Genomic DNA, 13182 nt, shown 5'->3' with positions numbered 1-13182 from the left:
AATTTTCATTAAACTTTTTTTTTACAGAAAAACACTGTTATTTTACAGGTATTCCCTGAATTATTACAATAAAAAAAACCTTCACTGCAAAAAATAATCTTTAAAAAAAAAAAAAAAAAAAAACAGTCAAATGACTTTCAGCAAAACCTGCCAATCAAAGTCTGTAAAATAAATGTAAAATACTCTAATTTAAACAAAGTACAAAACACTCTTACAAAAAAAAAAAAAACACTGTTGTTTTACAGGTATATCCTGAATTGTTACTAACAAAACACACTCACTGTAAAATGTGAATCTCTTGCATTTAACCAGAAAAACCACACATGCATGATTGAATGTAACTATATGATACTGCCTCCGACATAAAGTAACATACAGCATAACACTAATGTTTTCTGTTTATTTCATACTAAAGTTCTTGGGGTTAGTGTTTGCTTTAGATGGGCTCTTGATACTTGTTTTTTTTTTTTAACATTAGTATTTTTCTGGCTGCTTTAACTGTGTATTTCTGATATACATTTGTTATAACCAAAAAAAAAAAACAAAGCAAAAGAAACTCTGATCAGATGATGCAGCCATCATGGAGTGGTCTGACTCACTGATGCCAGAGTCTGATCTCTGATTAAATTGTTTAATACCAGTTAATATTAATTTAGCATGCCAATGCTACTGTAGAGCTGTGATACTATGAACAATTTGTTTTGTCATGGTCAAACAGACTCACACAGACATCAAGAATCAGCGTATGAATCTCAACAATGGTGACAATAAAAAAAAAAATCTGAAGGTCACAAAAAAACTTTGTTGATTGTGAAAAAAACATTTTCTGACATAATGACTTAAGATATGACTCCACACTATCACAAGGTTATAGTAAGTCATATGACTCTAACAGCTAATATACTCAAAAATTTGACACTATATGATATTAGTGAATCAGACCACTTCATGATAACTATATTATGAACAAACAGCCAAAATCATCTGATCAGAGACCCTCCTATGCTCTTTGCTATTACAAACATGCATTAGAAACACACAGTTAACAAACTTGAAAAAGCCAAGGGTCCAGAGTCCAACTAAAGCAAGCGCTGACCTCCATAATGGTGACATCAAACTTTTTTTTTTTTTAAATAAGACATCAACATCTAAATCTTTGTATAAAAGAAATAAAGTCTGGACTGTACTAAGTGCTGAGATCTTGAGAGATCTGTTAGTGGTTAAGTTCTGTTGTTGACAGATTGAATCAAATCAGAAAATACCTGTAAAATAACAGTGTTTTTAACATTTAAAGAAAATTTATGTTAAAGTTTTTTGCACTTTATTTAAATTAGGATATTTTACTTTAATTTAACGGTTTTTGTTTGGTAGCCGCTGCTGCCAGTCATTGACCTCTTAAAGTGAAGGTAACTGATCATAATAATTCAGGAAATAACTGTAAAATAACTGTTTTGATTAAGAAAATAACCAGGCAATTCAGCTGCATAATTTATTCAATGCATAATGGGAATCATGGATGATTTTAGTACTATGCTGGTACCCAATCAGCATGAAGCTTTTGATTGTCACCATTGTTGTGATTCAAATGGCAATTCTTGATGTCTGTGTGACTTTCAGTCGTTCAAAATGTTTAACAGCAATGATGGTGTAGAATCACAGGAGTACTGTAGGACAAAAGGATAAAAGATTATTTATGTAATAATAGGTAAGATTCTGATGAGAACAATATCAGGCCATAAAATGGTGATTGCAAGCACTAATAATTGCAGTAATAACATATGTTTGCATTCTTTTTTTTTTTTTTTTTTGATATAGCAAATATGTTTTAAAACCATGGTTACAACAGCCAAAAAAAAACTAGTGTTAACTAATCAAGGGTCAAGAGCACAACTAAAGCAAACGCTGACCTCCATCATGGTATTGTCAAACGAAACAATAAAACAACATCTAAACCTCTGTTAATTCTCAATAAGAAGTTCTGTAGACGTCTGACAGAAATTAAGTCAGTCTGGTTAGTAATAAGTGAAGCTGATAATGCTGTTTGTGGAGTTGTTTAATCAGATCTTGAGAGATTTAATGTCTTCTTTTATCTTCAGTTGATTGAATCTTTTTCTGTTCTTGTTGTTTCTCTTTCCTTCAGTGATTCTGCTTGTTAGCAGCAGGTGTTCATCAGTGTCTGAATTAACACGTGTTTTCATTCACTCTGTCAAGTGGACTATATTAGTGAACTAATGTAGAGAATAGGGAATGAGGGTATAGGGTGTGATTTGGAACACAGCCTCAGAGTGTCGAATTTAAGTGCTGTTAATTCACGGTATATTGCTGTAGGCTACTTTCTCGAAAACGTCACATATTACCCAGAATGCATTGTTTTCTATGGTATATCACTGTTTTAATGGAAAACAACATGTTACTGTCGAAATTTGGCCGTTTTTTTTTTTACAGCAATTTTTTACAGTGTACATGCTGCCACAAAACCTGATGTCTGTGTCATATTTGAGTCATTCTAATCTACTTTATGTTGCAAATGTTTTAACTCTATTAGCAGTTTTGCAAGGATAAATTTTGGCATGTTCAATAAGTGCTGTAAATATGATATTTGGGATGGTTCTCCCTATGCAGTACAACTAACTGAGCAGATTTGATATGCTGATAATGACATGTCTTATTAGAAGTTTAAGTGTTCACTAATATCAAAAAGATAGCAAATGAACAGCTAATTGCACATTTGTTTTTGCAGTGGCATTTAATTTTCATGTGGCTGATGGCTTTTTACTAGGGGTGTGATGCATTCAGCTCACGATTCAATAAGTATCGTGATACTGGGTTCACAATACGATACGTATCACAATATTTGGAACAGAATTAAAAATGAAACTAAAATTCAAATAACAGATTTATTTCCAAAACATTAACAATTTTCAAAACTTTGTTGTACATACAACTTAATAAAGAATTTACAATATTTCAAGATTTGATTTGGTGTGTCACTGAACAGTAAAACTGAATTTTAACATGAAATTAAAATTAGGATAGCTGAAACCTAAGAGAGAACTTATTAAAGCAGTAAAACAATGGTGACACCAGAATAAAAATATTCATGATTCTGAACCTGAAATTCAGAATTGTAGCTACAATGCATATAAATAATGTAAGTAAAAATCAGACATTTGGGATTATCAGGACCAACAAATATTGCCTAATTGCATTATTATACATTATATTCAACATTAAATATAGCAGTTTAATGTAGCTAGTACTGTTACTGAAACTCTGTAAACTTTTGTGTTACACATCTCATATTGATATTGCTTGGCAGAAATGAAACACTTATATATCAAAAATGTTTGTATGTTGAAAAGAAAGCATTGTTATGATTTGAATCCTTTTTCATTTTAGAGGTCTCAGCTTGCAGAAGTTTTTGACTTACATGTTTGCATCAAAAATCAAGTCAGTTGAATATGTATAGTGTTTTATTTACAATACGCATTGTAAGCAGAATTATGGAAATTCCTGATGTTAATGTTTATAGTACTTTGATGCCTAATTGTGCAGATTTAGTTTATTTTTGGATTTTTTGGATGCAGTGTAGCTTGGGCGGAGTGCCACCTAGTGATAGAACAAACTAAGCTTTTCAAAGCTTTGAATCTATTGAGCCAACTGCTTTGCAAAATGATTCAAAATGATTCCACATGCTGGTAATGCCTGCTGGTCAAAACAGTGTATGCAACAAAAACTCAGGCCAAACATGCATAAAAACATCTTTTACAAACCCATTGCAAATGTTTTATTGAAAACATACACTGTAAACCCTAATAAGTTGAGACTACTCAAATTATATGAGGAAAGTGATTCCCTCAGTTCAATTGAGTAATGGAGAAATTGACAACTCAATTTAATTGAGTTGACCTAATGTGGTCTTTTCATTGAATTAACTTAAATGTTTAAGTACAGATACAGGCAAGTCTATCAAATGCAATTAACTAATCGTCTAATACCATTAAATATCAAGTGTCTGTATAACGTGTTCTTTTATCAATTTTCAGGGCTTGTTTTGTTTATTCTATGGATGTCTCAGCTAAACAGGCCAATAAGAGACTATTAACTACTATCATTCCTTATAATAATACAAATGTCTGATTAAAATGTCTACAAATGTATAAAACTGATCAGAGATCAGGTAAAAACAATAGACAATTGTTCAATATTTCACCTCTGGGAGGTGATCTTAGTGAATCTGCATGATTCATGGGTTCACAGAGATCATCGCCCCCAGCGATAAATTTCACAAACATTTCGAAACAGTTTTGACGTAATGAAGCCTCGTTACTGAAATGACTTTGGCAGTTTGATACTGTGGTAGATTTTCCCCTACACACCTGACTTAAGTTTATGTGGGGCGTCTCCTAGTTGACACCCGAGCGTCTACTGGCGACACTCAAAAATATTTATACTCTAGCACTGCGTCTACTAGTCGACAACTGGCTTCAAGTCGGTCAACGTCTTGACCCTTTTGAACACTATCACTTGGGAATAAGGTCTTTAGTGTTCCCTAACTTGCTGCGCAGCAATAACCAGACAGACTCCAGATTATGCTTTAGAAAGTGCTTTAATCATGGCCGGAGGATCTCATATCAATCACAGAGAATCCCACCAGCAAAAATACAACAGTTTATATAGGATAGGAGCATGGCAAAGCATTGTACAATATGATTAACTCTTCATATATCAAATCCTTCTTTTACTAAGTCAAGTAATATCTGCTCAAATCATTTGCTTACTAGTTTGTTGATTACTCAATATCAAGGAGTTACTATATTTAGATCCTTAAGTTTCATTTCTCCTTAATACTATAAAGAACTTTATTACATCATTACACAGAAAATGTTTTGTCAGTGTCAGCAGATTCACACAGACATCAAGAATCAGCGTATGAATCTCAACAATGGTGACAAAAAAAAAAAAAAAAAAAAAAAAAATCTGAAGGTTACAAAACAAGCTACTAAAGTCACGAAAAAGCTTTGTTGATTGTCACCATTGTTGAGATTCATATGTTGATTATTGATGTCTCTGTGCTCCCCAAAAAAAAAAAAAAAACATTTTCTGACATGATGAACTATACTGTCAACAGCCAAAAACATCTAACCAGAGCTTCCCCTTCCTTTTTTTTCTATAACAAGCATGCATTAGAAACACACATTTAATCAGAAAAAAAACTAACATGAAAAAGCCAAGGGTCCAGAGTCCAACTAAAGCAAGCGCTGACCTCCATAATGGTGACATCAAACTTTTTTTTTTAAATAAGACATGTTAGTGTTTAAGTTCTGTTGTTGCCAGTCATTTGAATCAAATCAGGAAATACCTGTAAAATAACAGTGTTTTTAACATTTAAAGAAAATTTATGTTAAAGTTTTTTGCACTTTATTTAAATTAGGATATTTTACTTTAATTGAATGGTTTTTGTTTGGCAGCCGCTGCTGCCAGTCATTGACCTTTTTTTTTTTTTTTTTTTAAAGTGAAGGTAACTGATCATAATAATTCAGGAAATAACTGTAAAATAACAGTGTTTTGATTAAGAAAATAACCAGGCAATTCAGCTGCATAATTTATTCAATGCATGATGGGAGTCATGGATGATTTTAGTACTATGCTGGTACCCAGCATGCATTGCAACATGAAGCTTTTGATTGTCACCATTGTTGTGATTCAAAAGCCAATTCATGATGTCTGTGCGACTTTAAAAGCAATAATGGCTTGTATGTGTCATAAAAGATTATCTATATAGTAGTAGATTAGACTCTGATGATTACAAGCACTAATAATTGCAATTTTGATATAACAGATATGTTTTAAAACCTCGGTTACAAAGAAAAACTAGCGTTAATGAATCAAGGGTCAAGAGCACGACTGAAGCAAATGCTGACCTCCATCATGGAGTTCAACAATAAAACAACATCTAAACCTCTGTTAATTCTCAATAAGAAGTTCTGTAGACATCCGACAGAAATAAAGTCAGTCTGGTTAGTAATAAGTGAAGTTGATAATGCTGTTTGTGGAGTTGTTTAATCAGATCTTGAGAGATTTAATGTCTTCTTTTATCTTCAGTTGATTGAAACTTTTTCTGTTCTTGTTTCTCTTTCCTTCAGTGATTCTGCTTGTTAACAGCAGGTGTTCATCAGTGTCTGAATTCACACATGTTTTCATTCACTCTGTCAAGTGGACTATATTAGTGAACTAATGTAGAGAATAGGGAATGAGGGTATAGGGTGTGATTTGGAACACAGCCTCAGAGTGTCGAATTTAAGCGCTGTTAATTCACGGTATATTGCTGTAGGCTACTTTCTCGAAAACGTCACATATTACCCAGAATGCATTGTTTTCTATGGTATATCACTGTTTTAATGGAAAACAACATGTTACTGCTGAAATTTGGCCGTTTTTTTTTTTACAACAATTTTTTACAGTGTACATGCTGCAAAACCTGATGTCTGTGTCAGGGATATTTGAGTCATTCTAATCTACTTTATGTTGCAAATATTTTAACTCTATTAGCAGTTTTGCAAGGATAAATTTTGGCATGTTCAAGAAGTGCTGTAAATATGATATTTGGGATAGTTCTCCCTATGCAGTGCAACTAACTGAGCAAATTTGATATGCTGAAAATGACATGCCTTATTAGAAGTTTAAGTGTTCACTAACATCAAAAAGATAGCAAATGAACAGCTGATTGCTTTTTGCAGTGGCATTTAATTTTCATGTGGCTGACGGCTTTTTACTAGGAGTGGAGAACAATAAGCAAACAGTTCTGCTTTATGACGATGAAAGCTATGTGCTTTGGTAAACACTGTTAAAAAGACCACAAACTCACACAAACTAAAGGAACCACTGACCACAAAAATGGTGACCAAACATTTTCAATAAAACATCAACATCTAAACCTCTGTTAATTCTCAGAAAGAACTTCTGCTGAGATCTTGAGAGACTGATTGTCTTCTTTTATCTTCAGTTGATTTCAGGCTGTGTAGCTTTAAGTCAGTTGTAGTTGTGTTTCATTTTCTGAGAGTGTAAGCATGATGTTGAACCAACATCACATTGTAACCCTGATTCAATGCCATTACCATTGATTTTTTGTTGAAATTTTAACATTGATTCAACATTAATTGCGGGTGCAAAAGTGACATTGATACAATGCAGTTAACGTTGACACATTAACATTGATTCAACATTATTTCGATCATTGATGCTATCTGGGTGGTGTCTCTCATCTTCCTCTTGACAATACCCTATAGATTCTCTATGGGGTTCAGGTCTGGTGAGTTTGATGGCCAGTCAAGCACAGTAACACCATGGTCACTGAACCAGCTTTTGGTACCTATGGCAGTGTGGGCAGGTGCCAAATCCTGCTGGAAAATGAAATCAGCGTCTCCATAAAGCTTGTCAGCAGAAGGAAGCATGAAGTTCTCTAAAATTTCCTGGTAGATGGCTGCGTTGACTGTGGACTTCAGAAAACACAGTGGACCAACACCAGCAGATGACATGGCAGCCCAAATCATCACTGACTGTGGAAACTTCACACTGGACTTCAAGCAACATGGTTTCTGTGCCTCTCCACTCTTCCTCCAGACTCTGGGCCTTGATTTCCAAATGAAATGCAAAATTTACTTTCATCTTAAAAGAGGACTTTGGACCACTGAGCAACAGTCCAGTTCTTTTTCTCCTTAGCCCAGGTAAGACGCTTTGGTTCAGAAGTGGCTTGGTACGTGGAATGTGACAGTTGTAGCCCATTTCCTGAAGACGTCTGTGTGCGGTGGCTCTTGATGCACTGACTCCAGCTTCAGTCCACTCCTTTTGAAGCTCTCCTAAGTTCTTAAATCGGCTTCGCCTGACAAACTTCTCAAGCCTGCGGTCATTCCTTTCACTTGTACACCTTTTCCTACCACACTTTTCCCTTCCAGTCAACTCTTTTCCGAACAGCCAGCTCTTTCAGCAATGACCCTCTGTGGCTTACCCTCATTGTAGAGGGTCTTGATGATCGTCTTCTGGACAGCTGTCAAGTCAGCAGACTTCTCCATGACTGCTGTTGGGATTACTGACCTAAACCCAGTATTTATACCCTGAGAATGGTAATTTAATAGAACTTGAAATGAAATATTCTAATAATTTGAGATGCTGATTTTTTTATTTTGATGAGCAGCAAGCTGTAATCATCAAAATGAAAACAAAAAAGTCTGGAAATATTTTACTTTATGTCTAATAAATATAGAATATATTTTACTTTTTGAATTAAATTACAGAAAAGAAAAAAAACTTTTTCATGATATTCTAATTTATTGAGATGCACCTGTATATAAAATCATAATTTATTGGGTAGGCTACTTTCAATTGGGAGGAGGCTAAATTATATTGAAATAATTTTTGCAATTTTTTCCATTTATATATATATATATTTATTTTATATTTTATTTTTAAATCATGAAACTTTATGTAAAAAAAAAAAAAAAAAAAAAAAGTGCCCTGCATTAATATACCTTCGTTTGAGTGAAAGTCTTACGGGTTTGGAACGACACGAGATTGAGTAAATGACAGAATATTAATTTTTGGGTGAACTATCCCTTTAATGTGCTTAATTTAGCCCTAATTTAATTATGTTATCAACTACTCCAAATGTTGCTAAATTTGGATCTTCTATGTAATCTTACTTATCTGTAATGCTAACAGTCATGGGGAGTGACAACAGAGGAGTTATAAAGGACTGAGCTCTGTTATAAGACGTGTCAGTTGTATTTAGCCTGTTGCATTATGGAGGTTTCTCTCATTCTCTGTTTCCTCACTGGACTGTTCTTGCGTCCAGCAGATGGACATGTGGTGGCTAATTTCAGGGATTCACCTGACTGCGTCAAGTTCTTCTACAAGGAAAAAGTTCCAAAATTGGGAGCTTCCCAACCGAATGTTGTTCGTTTATGTCAGCGCTTTCTAGACAAATATCACTTCGCCACACTGTACGACACATACCACCGCACAGCTGTCTATTCTGCATACATCTTTCAGACAAGTAATGGTGGAGGCAGAGAGTCACGCTGGTTTGTGGAGCCTCAGGTGAGTTACATCTATTCATCTATTGTGCTTTCAGAAAGTGTTGATTATTGTTGCATTTGGTTCCTGCATCCAGTTTGTTTCTCACTTCAATAAAACAAGAAAATCAAATGAATACAAAAAAACCTTATTTTTCTGTTTTCTATTTCTACTTTTCTATTTAAACTTGGGTTACTTTGTTTTCGTAAATGGCAGATCACATATATTTTTAATTAAAAAAAAAAAAAAAAAAAAAAAAAAAACTATATTATAATGCATTAATTATTTGTTGCCCAAAATATGTTATCTTTTTTAGTTATTGTTTAAGTTCTGTTTTACTCTTTAAATTTAGCTGAAAATCAATAAAAAGCTGCTGTTTAATGGCAAGTTTCACTGTGACAACTTATCTCACTATTGGGGCAGGTTGTCACAAAAGGTTGAGTTCAGTGAGCTGAGAATAGAAAAAAAAAAAAAAAATAATAATAATAATAATAATAATAAAAAAAGAAATATTATAATAAAATATTATCCTGAGAAATATTTACTTTAGTAAAAAAAAAAAAAAAAAAAAAAAAGACATAGTTCCAATTTAATTTGAAAAGAATTATTAATAACTTTTTAATTGGTATATTACTGTAATATTGATGTCTCTTGATTAAGCCATCAAAACGATTGTTTTACTAGTTGGTGAATCCCACATGGTCCAGTGAAATGGAAGATGGGTACAAGCTGTCACAGCAGAACCCGGACATCTATCTGGGAGAGAAACAAGCTTTAAATGAAGACTACACAAACTCGGGATTTGACCGTGGTCACCTAAATCCCAACGGACATCATGCAGGTATAACCACTGATGAAGAATTAGCCTTCCCTCCTGTTGACCTTTTTAGGGACTGAGGTCACAGTTTCAGATAGATCAGTTAATGGATTAGTTCACTTCAGAATTAAAATTTCCTGATAATTTACCATAGCTAACAATGCCCATATCATCCAAGATGTTTATGTCTTTCTTTGACATAAGTCGAAAAGAAATTAAGGTTTTTGAGGAAAACATTCCAGGATTTTTCTCCATAGTGGACTTCACCAGGGTTCAACGAGTTGAAGGTCCAAATTGCAGTTTCAGTGCAGCTTCAAAGGGCTCTACATGATCCCAGCTGAGGAATAAGGGTCTTATCTAGTGAAACAATCAGTCATTTTCTTAAAAAAAAACGTAAAACAAAGTATATACTTTTTAACCACAAATACTCATCTTGCACTGCTCTGCGATCCACCACGCATTATGTAATCACGTTGGAAAGGTCATGTGATGTAGGCAGAAGTACCACGGTAGGGCAAAAACTCCTCCAACTTCAAAATCGTCCGACACTGCTGTTTTACCTTTTTTTTTAAAGGGCGTTTGTCTTTATACGTTCGCTTTGTCGGTACTTTCGCCTACGTCACGCGTGAACTTTCCAACGTGATTACGTCAAGCGTGGAGCATCGCAGAGCAGTGGAAGACGAGCATTTGTGGTTAAAAAGTATATAAATTTTAATTTTTTTTAGAAAATGACAGATTGTTTCACTAGATAAGACCCTTATTCCTCGGCTGGGATCATGTAGAGCCCTTTGAAGCTGCATTTAAACTGCAATTTGGACCTTCAGCCCACTGAACCCTGTTGAAATCCACTATATGGAGAAAAATCCTGGAATGTTTTTCTCAAAAACCTTAATCCTTTAACATTTATCCTTATTACATTTATTACCAAACTTAAAAGTTACTCTTGTGGACACTTAGTATACATAAATATAAGTTGTGTGGCCTAATGGTTAGAGAGTCAGACTTGTAACTTGAAGATCGCGGGTTCGAGTATGGGACACCATACAAGGCTACACGGCACTTCACTTATACACATTGAAAATGGTTTTCCTGGAGGAAAACATCCTAAAATCACCTCAAATGTGAATGAATTTCTTTTTAATTTTTTTTCTCTCTCTTTTATCATACCTGCTTCCTGTTAGTTCCAAGTCGTAATGCCACCTTTACCCTGACCAACGTGGTGCCTCAAAACCCAACGCTGAACCAGAACGCTTGGAACAAACATGAGTCTAAACTGACCAGCTTGTTTAATAAAAAATGTCATCAGGCTTATGTGCTGGTTGGTGCCATCCCTTCTTCTAACAAATGGATCATCAAAAACAATGTCAAAAGGGTGAACATCCCAGAGTACATCTGGAACGCTTACTGCTGCGTCGATCATAATGGCCGCCCCATCCTAAGCGGTGCTGCGACTGCCCTCAACACTGCGCTCAATGTTGTCGTGGAACGCAGCCTAGATGAGATGGTCAACTTCCTTCAGCAATACTCTGATGCACCAGTGAATAAGCTGTTCAGCGGCCAATGCAAAGCTATAAGGCTATAAAGCTCTATTTTTAAATCACATCAACATTATGCACCATTAAGTGTCTTTAAAAATAATATATATGATTTATTGTCTTGGATAAAAAAGGGAAATACACCAATACAAAATGCCATGCCTTACTGACGTTTTTTTTTAATTGTAGTAAATACAAGTAGTTTTTAGCGTTTATGTATATGTTGTGTTTTTAACATGCATGTTCAGGTTATACTGTACTTAACCTTAGCCCACTTACCCTATAGCCACATTTTATTAAAAACAAGAATATTCAGAAAATTTTAAATCATATTTATAAGTTTGTGCATCACACTGATATGAATCAATTGCTCATGAATTCAATAATGTCCATGAAACTCCAGATAAGCATATATCATCTTTTATATTTCATCTTACCTCTCAATTACATTAAAGGGATCATGACATGAGAAATCAAATTCTGCTTGGTCTTTTGGCATATGAGGTTTTTCTATCATTATTACATCCTGCACTTCCTCATGTACGTACACTGACCACAGGTTGCAGGTGCACTCAGAGGTGTGTGGAGGGAACTCCCAAACTCCACGCTGCTGGTTATGACCCAACTCGTGAATGGCTCCCCAAATTGGCTCCCTGTTTATTAGTGTTGGGGCAGAGTTGGAGTGCATCATGATGGGATATCCAGCATGCATGAAACCTGAGGGGGGAACAGGAGGAACGGTGTTATCTTCAGGATTGTGAGAATATGATTAATAATAATGGCATAATTCTGTTGTAATAGTGATGGTTCTTTATCTCAGCAATAGTACCACTGAGCGTAAGTGATCTGAACATCTGCAACAAACCGCTCCTTTTGGGGCAACTTGGCAGGCCTTGCTGCCAGGTCAGCTATGCTTCTCATTATGGCATCCCAAAGTTTAGCCACCTCATCAGGGCGGTCCAGATTCCTTATAAACTGGGATTCTAATGTGATGATGATATTCTCAAACTCAAGTTCTGCCCAGGGGGCAGGTGCCGAACGGATCCTGCTCACCCAGTCAGCTACACTTGTCTCTCCTGAGGGACAAAACAAATTTTACCATATACCTTTAAATGTTCTGAATAGAAACCTTACTGTGATGCTCACTGAACATTAAAGCAAAGTGAAAAAACAAGCCATAGACAAAAGATTTATTGTGGAATACAGACAGCGTTGGGAAAAGTTCTTACAAGTTTTACTAAGAGTCTGACTATAAAAGAGATAGATGCTGTAAATTTGTCTACCAGCAGAGGGCGACAAAGATTGTGCAAATAATTTCACTGAAGAACCTGAACAGGAATTATGGAATGAAATATTTTAATGTCAGTTTCATTTTCATGGAAATTTGTCTTTACCTCAGGACACTCTCAATAAGATATGTATATACCATTTCAAGCACGTCTTTACTTTATATATAGTCTCTGCATAGACTTCATATAGATACAGCCCATATTTAGAGTTAATTTCAAATGATTATCCAGAAACAAATTTCTGACTTTTTCAACAGTTTTGCTGCTAATATTATTGTATAATTTTATCTGTTCATCATACAAAGTGACTTCCTTAAGGACAGCTGGACAGCCGTCAGTTTGCCTACATAGAAAGGGGAACTGAGGACACAATATAAATATTAAATTACATTATTGCATATGGACACTAAACACATTAAACTGCCAAAAGCTTCAGTTCAGCTTTTAATTCAATTAAGATTAATATTTT

The 13182-nt window shown here is 34.7% G+C and overlaps 2 protein-coding genes across 2 annotated transcripts in view; one reads left to right on the top strand and one right to left on the bottom strand.

Annotated features, from left to right (window-relative positions):
- The window catches only part of LOC127495576 (TRPM8 channel-associated factor homolog), a 52118-nt gene that overhangs the window by 8042 nt on the left and 30894 nt on the right, over nt 1–13182 (bottom strand). The window lies entirely within an intron of this gene.
- LOC127494997 (endonuclease domain-containing 1 protein-like) lies at nt 8478–11857 on the top strand. Its single transcript, XM_051861353.1, has 3 exons — nt 8478–9096; nt 9757–9913; nt 11071–11857. Exons 1-3 carry the CDS (start codon nt 8800–8802, stop codon nt 11469–11471), a joined length of 855 nt encoding a protein of 284 aa, XP_051717313.1. The 5' UTR covers nt 8478–8799; the 3' UTR covers nt 11472–11857.

This window comes from Ctenopharyngodon idella, chromosome 15 (assembly GCF_019924925.1).
Source record: "Ctenopharyngodon idella isolate HZGC_01 chromosome 15, HZGC01, whole genome shotgun sequence".
Taxonomy (NCBI): domain Eukaryota; kingdom Metazoa; phylum Chordata; class Actinopteri; order Cypriniformes; family Xenocyprididae; genus Ctenopharyngodon; species Ctenopharyngodon idella.
This window is presented reverse-complemented; position numbering and strand designations above follow the sequence as displayed.